The following is a 17961-nucleotide window of genomic DNA, read 5'->3' as shown; positions in this document are numbered from 1 at the left end:
ACCCGAAACTCGACACGAAAATAAACGGGTTGACACGACACGACACGTTAATTAAGTGGATCGGATTAGGGTCAAACACTTTCAACCCGTTTAGTGTTTCGACACGACACGAACCCGACACGACACGACACGATTGCCACCTCTATATGAATACATAGCATGTTATGATGATGTCATCACTAGTAGGAATGAAAATTTAGTGACATCATCAAAACAGTTTGCCGCAATGAAGTTTAGTCTCGGAATTGGACGAAATTCGCATATTTGATGTAAAATGGTGCGATTTACAAAACTCACTGCTTCGCCGTGACATACGGTGTTTTTCGGCCATTCGGGACTATTTAGGGCCTCAAAATGACGTTTTTCTATTTTTATAATTTTCCGAAAAAAAAATTATCATTTATTCACAAATGAATATAACATTAATAAAAATATATATGCTTATATAATTATTTTATTAACCTAAAAAGATTAGTTGTATGTGAATAAATATATATTCTTATCAAATGCTTTTTTTATCTTTAACTTTATATATTTTTTAGTTCTCGGTTTTATTGACATATTTATTCATTTGTGAATAATACATATATATATATATATATATATATATATATATATATATATATATATATATATATATATATTCATATTTGATTATTACATGTATATTCATGTGTGAATATTACATATGTTCACACGCAGATATAATTTTTATATGTTATTCACATATGAATTACAAACTTGCTTAGGACCTCAAAACAATGTTTTTTTTTTCCGAAAAAAATACATTATCATTTATGAATATTACCTGTATTCATTTGTGAATATTACATGCATTTGCATGTGAAAATAATTTTTATATGTTATTCACATATGAATTACATAGTTACTCTGTATTTTTAAAAGACATACATTGATTCTCGTGTAAAGACATATTCACTTGTGAATATTACGTGATATATTTAGTTTATGCATTTCATCGAACAGTTGGCGTGCAAATAAATTAACTTATATAATTATGGTAAAAAAATTAACAATTGAAGCCAATAATTACAACACAAATCAAATCCTATCAAAATTAATCAATAATCAGTAGGTTTAGATCAAAATTTGTGAATTTTTTTATGAAAAACTTCGTTTTTCAAGCCTGAAAATCGATTAAAAAAAATCTTCAAATATATGGTTATCTTGATGCACTTTCGATTGCTATCTGTTTTTTGATATTGGTGAAGGTTCGATTGATGAAGTTTCGATGACTGGTGATCGTAAAATGATGTGACATCGATAAATATGGATTATGTTTATCGATTTTGCTTGACATCAATGAAACTGGATAAGATTGAATCACGACTTACACTTAATAGTATGAATAAATGTTTTTGATGATGAATCACAACATTTTGATGAAATAACGAAGATATTTGATGAACAATTGATGTTTTATGAAGTGTCGATGTTTTTTGATGATGAACAGGTGACGTTGATGTTTTTTTGATGAAGAACAGATGACGTTGATGAAGAACAGATGATGTTGATGGAGAATATATGATGTTGATGAAGAACAGAGGAACGATCCAGATGAATAAATAACAAATGTTGTTGATGAAGAACGAATGAACGATTCAGAAAAACAGCGTGTCTTTAATGACTTAATCTAAATGTGTTTTACATGTATAAAATGATTGGCTGAGAATGATTCCCCCATTCTCAACCTTTTATTTTTTCTCAATTGAACTTACCTATATATATATATATATATATATATATATATATATATATATATATATATATATATATATATATATATATATATATATATATATATATAGGGAAAGGATCAAATGAGAACGCCTAAAAGGTTGAGAACGCGAGAACAAATCTGGTACATTAAATATTTATAATCTAAGGATATCATTGATCATTAATTTAAAGAAAATAATAAATGAATTTAATTGTTTTTTTAATTAAAAAAAATATAAAAGGGTATTCAAGTAATTTTATGATGTCATCCAATTTGAATATATCGGGTAAGTTTGAAAATTAAAAGAAACCGTTCCTATGTTTTAGTAATCACAGTTAACGTTTAATCTTTTGGATGATTCGATCATATCTTGAATGAAAAATAGCATCATAGATAAACGATTATACCACATGCGATTAATACTGTTCATCCGTGAAGAGGTATTTTGCATTCAGAACTCTGTGAAGCGTCGAAGGTGAAGGAATGTCGTCGTTGATCAATCAAAGTGGAAAAAGTAAGGTTTCTAATCTTTATTGAATGTCGATTGACTGGAAAACGGGTGTATTAGTGTGTTTAGTTTTTGTTAATGTGTACATTTAACGATTCTTAAAACCCTAGAAGTTGGGTCTTTCGTTTTTTCTTTATATCGTCGATTATGAACTGTATTGATTCTTCATCTCTGATGAATGTTGATTTAAATGTTGTGTTTTACAAATAACACATTGGTGTATTTGATTGTTTAAATGAAAATGGTAATTATAGATGAGTTTCGAATTTACGGTATTGTGATATTGAATGTGCTTAAAAATCAATAGTTTATGATTGTGTTTGATAGTTCTAAGATGCATATACATGTGTAATCGTAGTCGACTACTTTGAACTGAAATAAGGTTACGTAAACCCAAAAATTAGGGCTTTTTTTACATTATAAGTAGCACAAGAAGAGTAATTGATGTTATTATTTGATTGTGAATGTTTTTTAGTTGAAAAATAATAACGAAGGGTATAAATGTCATTCATTACTAATGATTACTTGTAAAATCCGATTGTTTGTGCGACAGAAGTACTTTTCTAGTATTAATCCTTGTTGTTGGTTGTATGTTTTGTATATTGTTAAAGTGATATTCAGTTGTGAATGGGTACTTTATTGAGTATGTATGTGGTTTTGATCCTGTACATGATTTTGTATGTAAAGAATAATGATGTAGGAGTGCCAACTGTTTTATGTGAGAAAGTTAATTGCACTGTTTGTTTGTTGATTTATTGTAAACATTACTCTGATTTTGGGGAAAAGAGGAGTAATTGATGTTAGTATTAGATTGTGAATGGTGTTTAGTAGAAAAATAATAACGAAGGGTATAATTGTCATTTATTACTAATGATTACTTGTAAAATCCGATTGTTTTTTAGAAATAAGTACTTTTTCTAGTATTATTCCTTGTTGTTGGTTGTATGCTTTGTGTATTGTTAAAGACATATTCATTTGTGAATAGGTACTTTATTGAGTATGTTTTGTATGTAAAGAATAATGGTGTAAGAGTCCCAACTATTTTATGTGAGTAAGTTAAGTACACTGTTTGTTTATTGATGATTATTGTAAACATTCCTCTGTTTTTTGGGTATGTGTTTAATTGTGTTTGTGTTTAGTAAGTATAATGGATGATTATTTGAGTTGTTAATGATTCAATTCTGAGTTATAAATGGTTAATGTATTTTAATTCTATTATTAGGTAGAAAGAAAAGCGAGAGGATATTACTAAAGACGGCATTCATCAAATTCACTAATGAAGAATCCAATCCATTACTTATTGATATTGAAGATGAAGACAATGAAGGAAACGAACTAGTACAACCTCAGATTAGGAGACAAGGACAGAAGAAGTGTTCAACACCTAAGAAGAAAACTAAAAAACAAACTGGTGGTGATGATGATTATATGAAATTTAAAATGTTAAATATCAATTTGAATCTATAGTGATTATATGTCTTATTTTTTGGACAGGTGTGGGGGAACGTGTTAATCGCACACCAGCTCATTCAATGCGAAGGGATCTTAAAGTTGTAGTTTTGAGCTCAGATTCAAGTAATGTACTTGTTTAGAAATAAATTTATTTAGATTTTGATGTTGTAGCTAGTTTTAATAACTTGTTTGTTTTGTATTTATTAATAGAAAAGAATAGGAAACCCAAAGTTAATGTGAAGAAGTTTGATGGAGGAAATTCAAGGTTTTCAAAAGCTAAAAAAAAATATACAGAAAAAAAGGTATGAATGATGATTTCATGTAATGTAACTTGTATATTACAGTATCTTCAGTGATGATTATGTTGTCTAATTATTGGCAGGTTTGATTGAAAGTTATGACTTGACAGAAGACAGTGGACTAAATAGGGAAAATGAATTGAGAACAAAAAGACGTTTTGATAGATGTAAAACAAAAGGTGATGAAGTTGTTGTTATAAACTCATTTTCAGGTAGTGTTATTTTTTTAATAAATTTAGTATAGCATTGGTTTGGTAATTTATTTATAATCATTTATAGTGTTAAATATGTCTTAACAGGAAAAGATAATGTTACTGTCAAGAACCTTGACGAAGATGAACAGTCTGATTTTGAAGCTGACAAAATTGTGGTAACAAGGAAAAAGAGAAGGCATCATACTTCATTCAAAGATGATGACAAAGAAAATGTGAAGAAATTTAAAAGACAAAGGAATAAAGAAGGAAATGTATTGAAGCCAAGAAAACTGCCTAAAGTTGTAGCAAGTGGTGCAGAAGAAGCTAGGCGAATACAAGTACGGACATCTCCAAATATTTTGTACAGTTGTATGCATAACCTTAGCAAGGGAAAGGAAGCTTATATTTCTTCTATTGGTCTGGGGCATTTGTTGAATATGAAAGTGGATGGGTGTGCATCAATTATGGGGCATTATATTGTCAGGAATTTTAACGCAGATAGGATGGTACTCAAACTTCATCATGGAGAGATACAAATCAATCGGCAAGTTATTCACGAAATGTTGGGTCTGCCTCTGGGACATGTTACAATAAAGTCCATGCCTTATAGAGAAGTCACAGACGACACAATAACTATTTGGAGAAAACAATTCGAAGATGAAGATAATATTAGACCAAGGGCAGTTCAACAAGTTATTATGCAATCAACATGTGCAGATTTAATGTTTAAAGTAAACATCTTTGTCCTGTTGTGTAATACACTAGGTCAGTCGATGAGCATGGGCACATGTGACCTGTTGATGTTATCAAAAGTGACGAAAGACATGGATCTAAGTGACATTGATTGGTGTGGATATGTTTTTGATTGCCTTAAGGAGACAAAAAGTGCATGGAATCCAAACAGCAAAAAAGGATTCTATGTTGGGCCAATTATATTACTGCTGGTATGATTTGTTTTAAATTAAACTGTCATTCAATATTTGTAGCCTTATGTGTGCAGATTCATTAAAGTGTATTTAAGTAATACATGTTTTATTTGTCTTTGTACTAGTTGCTATACGTAGAAAGTGTTCGATGCGATTCAGTGAAGATTGTACGATGCAGACCAACAATATGTTGTTGGAATGTTGATAAACTACGTGAGCGAGAAAGAGTATAGTGTAGGACAATTGGTCTGGGTATGGGTGAATTGCAAGATCCATTTCAAGTCATCAATGAAGCATCGGGAACTGGTAATGTAGGGCAAGAAAAAGTTCAGGTAATATTTTAATTGTATTGAACAATGCATATGAAATTTATTATTTGTTTATTTGGTATAGTATAAATTAATTACATTCATACATTATTGACAGGGAAATGATGCAGGAGATGCGAGGTGTAAGGTAGTAATATAATATAATCATTACTAAATAATAAGTTATTAGTACAACAACTAATATTGTGTTGCTTTTCGTAGGGAAATCAAGGAGATGATATTTTTAGTGGAAGTGGGGAAAGTGTTGAGGTAGTTAACTACCTATTCACATTTGAATAATGAGTTTCTAAAGTATTAATTAATACTAACTGACATATTAATGTTTTTATTTGGTTTGTAACATAATTCTATTGTGGTGACCTAATTAGACAACTATTTCAACAATAAAGGAGATGTACAACATGATATTGCAGCAAAAGAAAGGGTTGGAAGACAAAATAAATGATGCTGTCAAGAAATATCCTGATAATCAGTTGGTCAAAGAATGGAAAAACAAAGTAAATGATTTGTTTACTGAAGTTTCTGCATCAGAGGAACCAGATCAATCTCAATGGTGGTATGATAACGAGGCTGAAATTGAACGTACGCTGATTCTAGCTACAACTAACAAACAGTTGGAAAACTCCCCGATAGCAAAAGGTAGTATTCAAATGTCACAGGAATATGCAGACTTCGTGAATAGATCTGGAACAAAATATTTTAAGAATACACCACCATCTAAAATGGAAATGCCAATTCCTTTGTCTGTAGTACCGTTCAACAATGATGAACATTGGGTTAGTAGAAGAGGGTACAGGCCTCGCATGAAATCCGAATATCTGAAATCTCCTTACGTTATACGGGCTGTTGATATCATCAAAGGAGTTCCACGGCAGGAAAAATGTGTAGCAGAATGGATATTCTCTCTCCAGGGAGAGCCAAAGTAAGTTGCATTTAAAATATTTTTAGAATTACTTAATTTTATTGTTTGCTTATTAAAAATAGTATTAATTGTTCACGTCTTTTGCAGTGATATAGTATTCCACACTATGGATGGTTTTTCTGCTCAGAGGGTTTCACATGGAAAGTATTTTTCCAACATGTGAACTATTTGGCCATGTCATTGATTATTGGAGTCAAGTGTTGAATCTTGATGAAAGTAAGCGTGCACCTGAATCGCCTCTGAGAGTTTATTGCAAGACAGATGTGACGGTATAATTTAATATTATTCAATGTTGATTATACTATTTTTTAAATACAACATATAAAAAAGTTAATGATTTTTTAAAAATCGATCACAGAATTCGTATCTTGAAAGTGATTTAACAGAAAGTCAACGTAAAGATAAATTCATTGAGAATTTGGTGCTTTCTATTGAAGATATGGACGCAAGCCTACGTTTTGTTGGATTGGTAAGAGATATATCTCCACAGTTTACTTACATGTGTATTTATCATTGATCAAATATGAATATTAAATAAAGTGAATACAATTGTAATTAATAAACGTTGCAGCTTTTCCTACCAATCATCCGTTCCTTCCACATTTTCCTTTTTGTGATCAATCTACAACAACCAGAGTTTGTAATCGTTGACAACAGCAAAGTTGATGATCCTGATGGTGAGAGATATGGTCAGTTGCCCCAAATCATTGTAAGTGATTAATAAAAATTACTTTACATACTTAATAAAATTTCATATGTGTTGACAATGTTTTTTTTACATTTTTAGAAAGAGTACATAGTTGATTACTTAAAATCTCATAATCATCCAAAAGCTGAGATGTTTTCACATGTGATGCCACATAGACTGGAAATGCCTTGGAGAACAATAAACAACAACATTGATTGTGGTGTGTTTACGATGCGTCACATGGAAACATATATGGGTGGAAGTATGAATGAGTTTAAAGCTGGGTTCAAGAACGAGTCTTCTGCACAAGATGATCAACTTGTTAAACTGAGGACAAAGTATTTATAAAAAATCCTCACTCATGAATATAATGTGCAAAAGGATTATGTGCTGTAAAAGGTTGATGAATTCCACAAGATTCCTTCAAAACAACGTTCTCAAATGTTGGCCATTGCAAAGGAAGAAATTCACAGGAGATTGGATGATTTAAGTTAATTATGTTAAAAAAGTTATTTTAGTTATGACTTCAATGGTTTCTTTTGGATAGTTTAAAAACAATGCTTTTGTATGCTAAGGATGTTAACTTGGGTTGCTGAACGTACAATACTTACTTTTGGTTTAGTAATTTTAGTAATGGACTAGTGATATTTTAGTAGTTATAATTTTACATTAACATTTGAAAAATTAAGTTATGTTAAAAAATAATGATTAACATTGATGGTATAGTTTTAGTGTATATTTAGTAATGATTCTAACTAACAAACATTTGTTAATATGCTATTTTACTATCAACATACAATCAGAATTTTTAATAATTAAAGTGAACATATCTATATTATATAATGATTGTTGGTGGGTTTATATCTTAAAGTATGTTGTTGTTTAAATATTGAATAATAGCATAAACACTTACTTGAATTATTCCTAACATATTATACTTTAAATGCAAATTGTTTTATCTTAAACAGAAGAGTATTTAACAATTTTCATATCATCAATATGTTGAAAATAATTAATGTATTTATGATGTTATTCATTATTGACTATACTTAAGGGTTTAAAGTCGACCATGGTTAAACTTATGACTAAAATTTACCCAAACGCAAATGTAAATCAATATATGATGTATAGCTGTTTTAAAAATTAATCGTACAAACATTTGTTATTAAGATATACTACTAACAACATACAATAAACTATGAATACTGCTTGGATTGTATATGACTATAGTATATAATGATTGATGGTTTTATAATTTCAAGAAAGGAAAAGTATATCTATTGTAAGTGAGAATTGTTTTAATCTAATAAAAGAGGTTTAAATGCCAGATAATATCATTAATCTGTTAACATTACCAAATTTGGCATTGCTATTATTCATCTATGAATAAAATAAAAACGTTAAAAATAATGAAAGTGGTTTAAGATAACATAACCTACTAAATCATAGAAACATATTCTTATTCATAAATGTAATAGAAAAGTAAAATCTATTGGGAAAACGACTGGGCAATTTTAAGCTGCTTTTGACTCTCGTGCAAGTCTTACTTTGCAAGTCCTCAAATTATGGTTAACATATTGATTGCAACCTGTGCACATTCTGGTTTTTTTCTTTGCAGCTGCAACGGCTTTCTCAATAGCACTAACCATTCTTTTCTTAGTTCCACTACCTTTGGTACGTATAGATGCAGGTGGATGGATATTTATTTCATCAGGAATGCTGCGTATTCCAAGCATCCGAATAATTTCTTCTTCATCGTTATCAGATGATGTTTGGCTGGAACTGCCAAACTCCATTGCTGCCTGCTTCAACGTACATGTTTTTTCAACAAATTCCAACAATTTCTCTTTGCTTCTTTTGAAATGATCCAACCAGTATTCAATATTGTTGTATGCCTCTGTTAGAAGTTTAAAGGTGTCATCTTCTATTTCCATGGCAACATGTTTCATGGCAAGCAAATGGCTGGAAATTGCATCCCTTCTCCATCTTCTTAGAATATACTGCTTTGGAATCTCTTCAATATGGTTGTTTTTCAATACAACAAAAATATGATGACACAAAATGCTAGTACGTATGAATTGATTGCATGAACATTTAACTTCTTTTTCAGGCAACTTTAGTTCAACCTACATTGTATAATAAAAATAATGTATGTTAGTAACTGATTGAAGTAACATATTAGTTGGTGGTTATTGCATAATAATGAAAAAAATATATGTAATTTAAAAATAATGATATAATATACTTTTATGATGACTAATGAAAAGCGTTTAAACGATGAATATAACCTTGCATTTTATCTTCAACTGTTTGCTCTTATCCGTTTGTGTAATCATAACAACTTGCCACCTGTCAATCTTTTCAACACTGTCGATAGAACAGTACCAGGCTGCTTTAAATATTTCCTTTTTGACCTCAAAGAAAATTTTTTTAGTGTAAACCACAGCTGCATGTTCTAGTAAGCCACTTGGAAGCGTCATTTCATGCTTTGCATTTTTTGTATCATGTTCTAGTTTCTGTTGAGCATTTCGTTGCTTTCCAATTGCGGTGTCGTAGTTCATCATGAAATAGATAAGCAAATTACCAGAGTTAGAGTATTTATTAAAATATGAGTTCACGCTTTCAGACCTTGAAGTAGTTTTCATCAGACCGTGTAGTGGCATGTCTTTAAAATAGGCTGGAATCCAAAGTTTTCGATCCCTGTACATGTCTTTGAACCATCTTTTGTCTTGTAGTTTGAATTTTCTCATAAGCAGTTTCGACCTTGATTCAAACACTTCAGGCTCGATATAGACATTCCAAACAAGCTTTGTAAAACGCTTACGAAAATCAGTGTTTTTCAAAAAATCGGCTGAAACCTAAAAAAAATAGAAATTTATTAGATTAACTATGAATAAACAATATGTATGCTAATCGTTATTAAAAATATGTAAAACTGTGTAAATCATTAATGAATAAAACATGTTGCGTGTTAACTTAGACCAAAATATACACACCTTGGCTTGTAGTTTTTTCATAATGTGCCACATACATAAACGATGATTAGAAGTAGGAAATATTGCTTCAACGGCCTGTAGAATTGTTGGATCTTGGTCTGTTAACACTAATTGAGGGTGTTTTACATGTGCTTTCAAAAAAGCTTCGAGCAACCAACGATAAGATTCTATTGACTCGTTGCTTAACAAACCTGCCCCAATGTTTATTGAACGTTTGTGGTTATCAATGGCTGTAAACGGCACAAAAATCATTCCATACCTGTATCAAAAAGGTAATTAAAAACAGATTCAATATTGATTACAAAGTCAAAAAAACATCAATATTCATACTTAAATAAAAAAAAAGTGTAATGAGTATAAGAGCATACTTATTTGTTCGGAATGTAGCATCAAATGATATCACATCTCCAAACTCCTTGTAATATAACTTATCGGTTTCATCCGCCCAAAACATTGCGTTTAACACACTATCAACACATTTATACTCAAATGTGTAATTATGTAACTAATCTTTCCTCATGTTCATTTTGTCAACAACCAGCTGTGCATCCTTGTCACCTATAATGTTTCCCACATTCTTTCTGAAATTTTTATAATCAGTTGCTTCAGGGCCAACGTTTTCATAACCTCCTTGCAAACTAGCTTGTAACTTGTGTGCCTTTGTTGCACCAATGTTAGATGTTGAAGAACGCACTATAAACTCCTTGTCTTTATAACTAAGTCGTCGTGCACGTTTGGAATACCGTCTTTCTTCTTTAGTCTCTAGGGGGTGGTTGTGATTCTCTTCAAACTCATATATTTTACAAGCATTAGTTTGCATATGTAACCTTTCAAACTTTATCAATGCCTTGCAGTCCGTAATTTTGAAGTTTGAGTTTCGTTTATTCCTTCCACTCCCCTCAGGATCCAAAGTGTCAGTTGATCTGTTAGGTATTTTACCCATTTTGTTGCACACTACATATCTTTTTTTAATGCTTTTGTCACCAAACCTCGTTACCGTATTTAACCTGACATAAAAACCTGCTTTATCTGCATATAATTTATACATTTCAACCGCCTCCTCTAATGATTGATATATAGCATCTACATCTGGCATAAAATCTTTAGGAACAATAGGTTTCCACAACTTGGTTTTCCCACCAGGCGAGTCAACAACATTACTATTGAATGATTCCTCTTCAGAATCAGTTCGATTTGTACCTGTTTTTAAGACAACAAAAAACAATAATACGACATGCAAGACCTGATATAAATTTCTATGAATTACGTATACATAAACTACATAACTTTATAATCATAATAAACATCTGTGAAACAGTAACCAGAGTTGAATTGTTTACTTATTTGAGTCGTAATAACGCATAATCACCAATGATTATCAAACTTAATCAACATTGTATTAAACTTAAGAAAAAATCACCAACGAAGGACTCCTGTACAACGATATGTGATATAAACCAGCATTACGTAATTAATACATGCAACATATATGACTAATCATATACAAATATGTACTCCGGTCTTATTCAACATATACAAAAATTCAATAAATATTGAAAAACACGATCTGTATTTACAAGATATTGACATTGTTTTCATTATTTACCTTCACTCGCATAATCAGATAATTGATTTCTTCCGTTGAATTGATCATCAAAATTATAGGAATCGTCGTCATCATATTCATTACAGTTGATTTCTTCTTCGCCATATTGATCATCGTTTTCTGTATCATCTAGGGGTGAGCAAAAACCGAACCGACTAAAGAAAAACCGACAAAACCGCAACTGAAAAACCGAAACCGTTGCAAAAACCAATGGTGCGGATTTAATTTTTGCAAAAACCGAAGGTCAACGGTGCGGTGCGGTTTCTATCCTAAAAACCGATCCATCAAAACCGAACCGCACCGCAAGTGTGTATAGTAATAAATCAATCAATGTATATTATATACATTCTATTTAAAATAGTTATAAACGATAATATATTTATTATATGTTTATTTTGTGTTTGTATAAAACTATATGGGGTGCAAAAGAAATGTTCTATTGTTAGCCAAACGTACTAATCGATTACATGTAATAAGCTTGTAACAAATTAACTCAAAATCAACCAACCTTCAATCATTAATTAGTTTGTAAGAGTAGTGACAAGTTGTATTTTAAGCGAGTTACAATTTTTGATTATATAATTTTGTTTTGAGCTGAAAATGAATGTATTAAAAAAAACAGCACAATACAAGCTTACATGCACATGGTTTTCAGTTCTTACAGTTTAAAAAAACCGCACGAAAAAACATAAGAAAACTGCACGAAATTCTTAACACGGTTTAAAAACCGAAACCGCACCGATACAAACCGAAACCGCAATTAAAAACCGAAAAACCGAACCATTGCAAAACCGCACCCAACGGTTTTAAGAATGCAAAAACCGCACCATGCGGTTTGTGGTTCGGTTTGGTCTGAAAACCGCACCATGCTCACCCCTAGTATCATCGCTACTGTAATCAAAACAGTCCGACATTGATATTGATTTGAATCACGAATGGTATATTGCGTTGTTATCTTCAAACGTAAATGATTAACAATAGACAAAATTCGAATGAAATCCCGATTGCTATACTCGAAATCGTCCCTGGAAATCGTATCTTCAATTCAATATCTCCTTGAACGATAACTATGGAATATCCCTTAATTATAGGAAATTATTAATGGATAATATATTGATTATTAATTGTATTATATTAATTAAAAAATAGATTAAATACAAATTTACTTAAATACCCTAATAAAATGATTGGCTGATAAGTGTTGTCGCGTTCTCAACCTTTTAGGCGTTCTCATTTAATCCTATCCTTTTATATATATATATATATATATATATATATATATATATATATATATATATATATATATATATATATATATATATATATATATATATATATATATATATATATATATCCATCCTTAGCTACAGTGCCGCCTGACCACAGATACTGTTCCTTGGGTTAGTTAGTCTACCATGGTTTGTTTAATCCCCGCTTAATCCCTCCACCGATAAATGTGGAATTCGTCCAATCTCTTCCCGATTCTTCCACCGCCATATGACCTCCTCCTAGAAGGGTCTTTCTTCCATACCCACCGATTATGATTCCCCATCTGCTTGCTTTGATTGACAAAAAACCATCTCAGATTTCGTTGTTGGTCATGATGGGAATAGAGACGCGATGAAAATGACCATCAATCGGACTCCGTTTTAGCTTTCACCGACACCGCCTCTGCCATAGCATCCATTAAAGAAGCAGGAGAATGCAGACTGCGACAAGCAAAGCGACTCAGCAGCTTCCGCCACCATGATTATTCATGTGGCCATGAAAACCCAATTTCTCCCCATCTCTGATCTGTCTACCCTAATCCATGGCTTTCTCCACTGATGGCGTTGAAAATTAACACAACGTTGTTCTCGAATGATGATAAAGTGAACTTTCTCATCGGTGTCGTAGATGTAAACAAGGTAGGGTTTTGTTTCCATTCAAAATCTTCATATTTACTAATTTTTCCACTCATATAACCCTTTCAAACAATAACATTGATCTAAACCCTAATTCTTATGTGGGTTTTGTTGATCGGTTTTTATTTACGTGTTTCTTACGAGTATTTGATGTAAATTTGTAGGATAGTTTCAGTCTTGCACCTGATTACTTTTCACGATCTGGGAAGTCTTTACAGTTTAATAATTATTCTTATGAATTTTAGTGGAAATTGTGTAACTCAATGCTGCTGCTTTCGATCTCTCAAATGGACCAGTGATTGAGCAGGTTAGGAGTTTCTTACCTTTTGTTTCGTCCAAGAATTATGCTAATTTGATTGGGATTTATAATGTGGTCAATAGATAAGTATGAAAAATTTTAATACTCTGAGATACAATGATTTTACCTTTAAAGTCAAAACTCTCCAAAATTCAATCGTCTACATCTGTTCCCTCCACTGCTTTTGTCAACCAAACGTCTGCTTAGCTGAGGTATGCTGATTTTCCTTTTTTTACCTAATATTTGTTCAGTTTTTCTTGATTTAGTTTCTCTATTTTTCTTTCTCATTAGTTTTTTTTTTTTTTTTTTTTTTCAGTGTCCTACACAACTTGAAAGAGTAAATTCATCACAAAAAAAAATGTTCAGGTAAGTATCCACACATATTTTTGTCATAAATTCATGTTAATTTACTTTGTCCCATCTTACATTGAACTTCAGTAAGGTTAGTAATTTTATCGACAAACATAACAAAGAAACATGTTATTGGATTGAAATTAGAATTGTCGAGTATGGTTTGGACAACATAGAAGGTCTTCCACCTCATGAATTTGATTGTAAATCGAGGCAACAATTGAATGGATCTATTAAAACCCACTTTCTTTGAGCGTCACAAGCCATTAACATATATTTCACTTTCTATTTTTCAGTACATGCAATTGTTTCTGGATTTGCTATGTAATTGTTGAATTTGCATCCCAACTTGATTATCAATTATCCTTATTAGGTTTACATCTGGATGTTGTTGGAACTTCCCACACCCTCATATATCTTGAACGGGTTAGTTCTTTTTTAGTGTACTTCACATTTTTGGTCGCTAAGTAAACAGACTCTTTTAGTTTTTTTTTTTTCCCCAAAAAATATATCTTGCTGTTTTCGACCTTATTTGAGGTTTTTTTTTAAATGTTTTTGCTCTTTGTTCCAAGTAAAATGACTATATGTAAAAAAAAAACTGAAAATGAGGACCAAAATTATAAAAATCATCTATACTTAGGTACCAAAATTGTGCTTCTACTCTTCTTTTTCAACCTCTGTATGCAAATGACAAAATTACTTATATACCCTTCATTTGTTTCTATTTTGTCGTTCATAAGTGGATAAAAAATCATAAGGCAAAGAGTAAAATGGACCATTAATGAAATACAAATATGAGCTTACTAAAGTTGTAGAAGAATTAGAAACTGGTGAAATTTTGCTCAACTGTGATGGTATCTAAATAATAATCAAACGACACACACATTTTTCAGTTTCTTTCTTTCTTTATTTTTGTTAAAAGTGTTATAGTTTATGTATGAATTTTTATTTTTTATATCCAGGCCAGGGAAAAAGATTTGATATTAATCTGATAAAACTATTCTCGGATGCTATGAGCATACCAGTGATCGCAAGTATTGGTGCAGGAATTGCTCAACATTTCTCACATGTTTTTCAAAACAAAAAGGCTTCAATGCTTGATGGAGGCAATTTTCATAAGAAAGAGCCAAAGAGGTATTGCAATTATTAATTAGTGCTTTACAAAAAATATATAGAACATTGATGGATTAGGATTTACACCTTGGCATTTTTATGCCGGGTTTTGATTATATAGGTTGTAAACCATATTTGTAGAATCTTTTAGTTTTTTAGCTGATTCAGTATTTTTTTTTGTGTCGTTAGTTTAGGTTCAACTTAACTTGATGGCACCTTTTTAAAGATGACTGTTATGGAATCCAACAACCCATTCAGGGACTGGTATCGATCATCTCATAATTATGATTTAATTTTTAAAAGTTTAGTATGTAAAATGTAAGTTTTGGTATTTGTATTGTATTTCTTTTTTATGTTAGCATGAAAGTGTGCTTTATAGCACTCTACATTGCATCAGTTTGAAAAAAAAAACAATATACATCCAAATAGTATAACAGTAAAATGGTGTTCAGTTCATAGAAAAAATGTTCTACATTCTAAACATATCAAACTAACTCAAGTATATTCTCATTTATGCATTATTTTATGATAATTTGATTGGTTTACTGTGTGTGTTATGCTATTTCTGATATTTTTTTAGTTTGTGTTATTTAAAATAGACAACATAAAAAAGCTGCATTTGTCAATTACATATTTGGTGCCTGATGTAGCAAACAATTACGTAACTGGTCCCATCGCAGTTAAGTGTTACAAAAAAGTCCCTATGACATTAAATTCTTACGTAAATGGTCCCTATGACAGTTTACTATTACAAAAACCAATTATGTAACAGTCAACTATAACATGGACCATTTATGTATCAATTTACTGCCATATGGACCATTGTTGTAACAATTTACAACAATAATTTAGAATTGAAGTTTCAAGATATTATAAATTCTCCTTCTGTTGATGCTGATTGTAGGATGATTAATAATTTGGCTAGAAAAAATCGATTGGATTCAACATTCTTTTTGATGATTATAAAAGTTTGGTTAGGTGCAAACGAGACACAACATGATGAAAGATGAGGTAAATGATGAATGACTACTCTTTTAGATGTACTTTGAAATGATGTTATTGGGGAAAGAATGGAATTGTATATTCCATTGGAATCAATAACGGCTATTGGAATGGAATGGAATGATCCATTTCTGAATCATATTACTTATAACAAGTGAAAGACGTATTGTATCATTTTTTGAATGAACCATTTTTAGAGTTTTGTCCCAAAGTTTAGAAAATGTATGAAGGTTGGATGTTAGCAACCTTTTTTGTCTGTGAAGAATATCGATTCTAAATTTATAGAGTAAATATGTTTGAAATGGTGTAATATAAACTAACGGGTTCAATGTTTTTTATATGAAGGGCCTTTTTGACAGACCTCTCTATAAGATTGGTCATTTCAGCCAAAGACTTTATCAGGTGAGATACATTCCCTTTTCTTTTTGTTTTGAAATTCAATTTTTTTACATGCAATTTATGTTAAATCGACGGTTTCCCCTTTTAACAATCTTTTAATTTGAACTATTTTTTGTATAAATTAAAGTGGTTCCGTATTTTCATTATTTTTTATATAGCCGTCGGTTTAAGGGGGAAAAAAGAAACAACTACAGAGTTTTCTTTTTGTCCGAAAAGTAACAAAAAAAGATCAACAAATATGTGTAGATGTTTAGAATGTCACTCTTGGTGTTTTTTTCACAACCAACTAGAAAAATGTTTTCTTGGATTAGTTTCTCACTGTTGGTGTTTTTTTCACAACCAACTAGAAAAATGTTTTCTTGGATTAGTTTCTCACTGTTGGTGTTTTTTTTCCCTAAAACTAACTAGAAAAATGGTTTCTTGGATTAGTTTCATTAACATTTTATGTGTGGTTACTAGGAAAACCTCTTAAAGTTTTGACTAAGTAACTATCATTCAATTTTCATGGATCATTTCTAATTGAAGGATTGAAAAACCCATTTCAGTTTTGACATTTCGTTCCTGATAGTTTTTGACATTTTCTTATGCAAGATTTTTTGCCTATATTTCCAAAACTGACAGGATAAACACATGCAATGGATTCTATTGCGAAACTTTTACTCCTAACAAACCATATAAGACCACAATATGGACAGAAGCATGGAGTGGATGGTTAATTTTTTTTATTCTTGGATTAAATACAAGAAGTACCAATGTACCTTCATTGATTTGTTTTTCAGTTATAGTAATGCAATTAAGAAATATCAATGTACATTCATTTTGTTCAACATATTTGACTATTATGCATTTGTAAATGGTCAAATTGTAGAGAATGGCAACCTTCTTTACTGTGGCTACCAAACACCTTCCAACCCCCGCAACGCGGGGACCCTTTCTAGTTAATATAATAGATTTAGTAGGCCGCCCAAAAGGGTGCAATTTGCCCTTTTTAAAAATAAAACAAAATTTTATATGAACTACTTTATATTAGCATATGCATGTTTCAAATGTTTGTATAGGCCCAAACTTTGATGTTGTATTATTTATGTATTGTCCATCTTGTATGGCCTAGTTTCTATTGTAATATATTTATTAATGGATGTAAATGTTTATGACCAATTCATGAGAAAATAACAATTTTACATGGTATCAGATACCATAGAATTTTCTTCTCCTAAGCCTAGCTCCCACCTC

The 17961-nt window shown here is 30.9% G+C and overlaps 1 protein-coding gene and 1 long non-coding RNA gene across 16 annotated transcripts; one reads left to right on the top strand and one right to left on the bottom strand.

Annotated features, from left to right (window-relative positions):
• Positions 1–8573: 8573 nt before the first annotated feature.
• LOC145009550 (protein FAR1-RELATED SEQUENCE 5-like) lies at positions 8574–10509 on the bottom strand. Its single transcript, XM_078968227.1, has 4 exons — positions 10424–10509; positions 10056–10314; positions 9348–9917; positions 8574–9185 (listed from the first exon to the last, which is right to left on the bottom strand). Exons 1-4 carry the CDS (start codon positions 10507–10509, stop codon positions 8574–8576), a joined length of 1527 nt encoding a protein of 508 aa, XP_078824353.1.
• A 2596-nt stretch (positions 10510–13105) lies between these two features.
• Positions 13106–17629, top strand: LOC145011176 (uncharacterized). Of its 15 annotated transcripts, none has more exons than XR_013664051.1 (10): positions 13107–13568; positions 13811–13872; positions 13999–14075; positions 14180–14229; positions 14588–14640; positions 15177–15348; positions 15517–15591; positions 15908–16338; positions 16675–16731; positions 17350–17629. It is a non-coding gene; the product is annotated as an uncharacterized LOC145011176 (long non-coding RNA). The 15 variants fall into 15 exon arrangements; XR_013664050.1 differs by having other exon boundaries at positions 13947–14075; XR_013664048.1 differs by having other exon boundaries at positions 13108–13568; positions 13730–13872.
• The last annotated feature ends 332 nt before the right edge of the window (positions 17630–17961 follow it).

The sequence above is a fragment of the Lactuca saligna genome, chromosome 8 (assembly GCF_052625555.1).
Source record: "Lactuca saligna cultivar CGN05327 chromosome 8, ASM5262555v1, whole genome shotgun sequence".
NCBI classification, from domain to species: Eukaryota; Viridiplantae; Streptophyta; class Magnoliopsida; order Asterales; family Asteraceae; genus Lactuca; species Lactuca saligna.
This window is presented reverse-complemented; position numbering and strand designations above follow the sequence as displayed.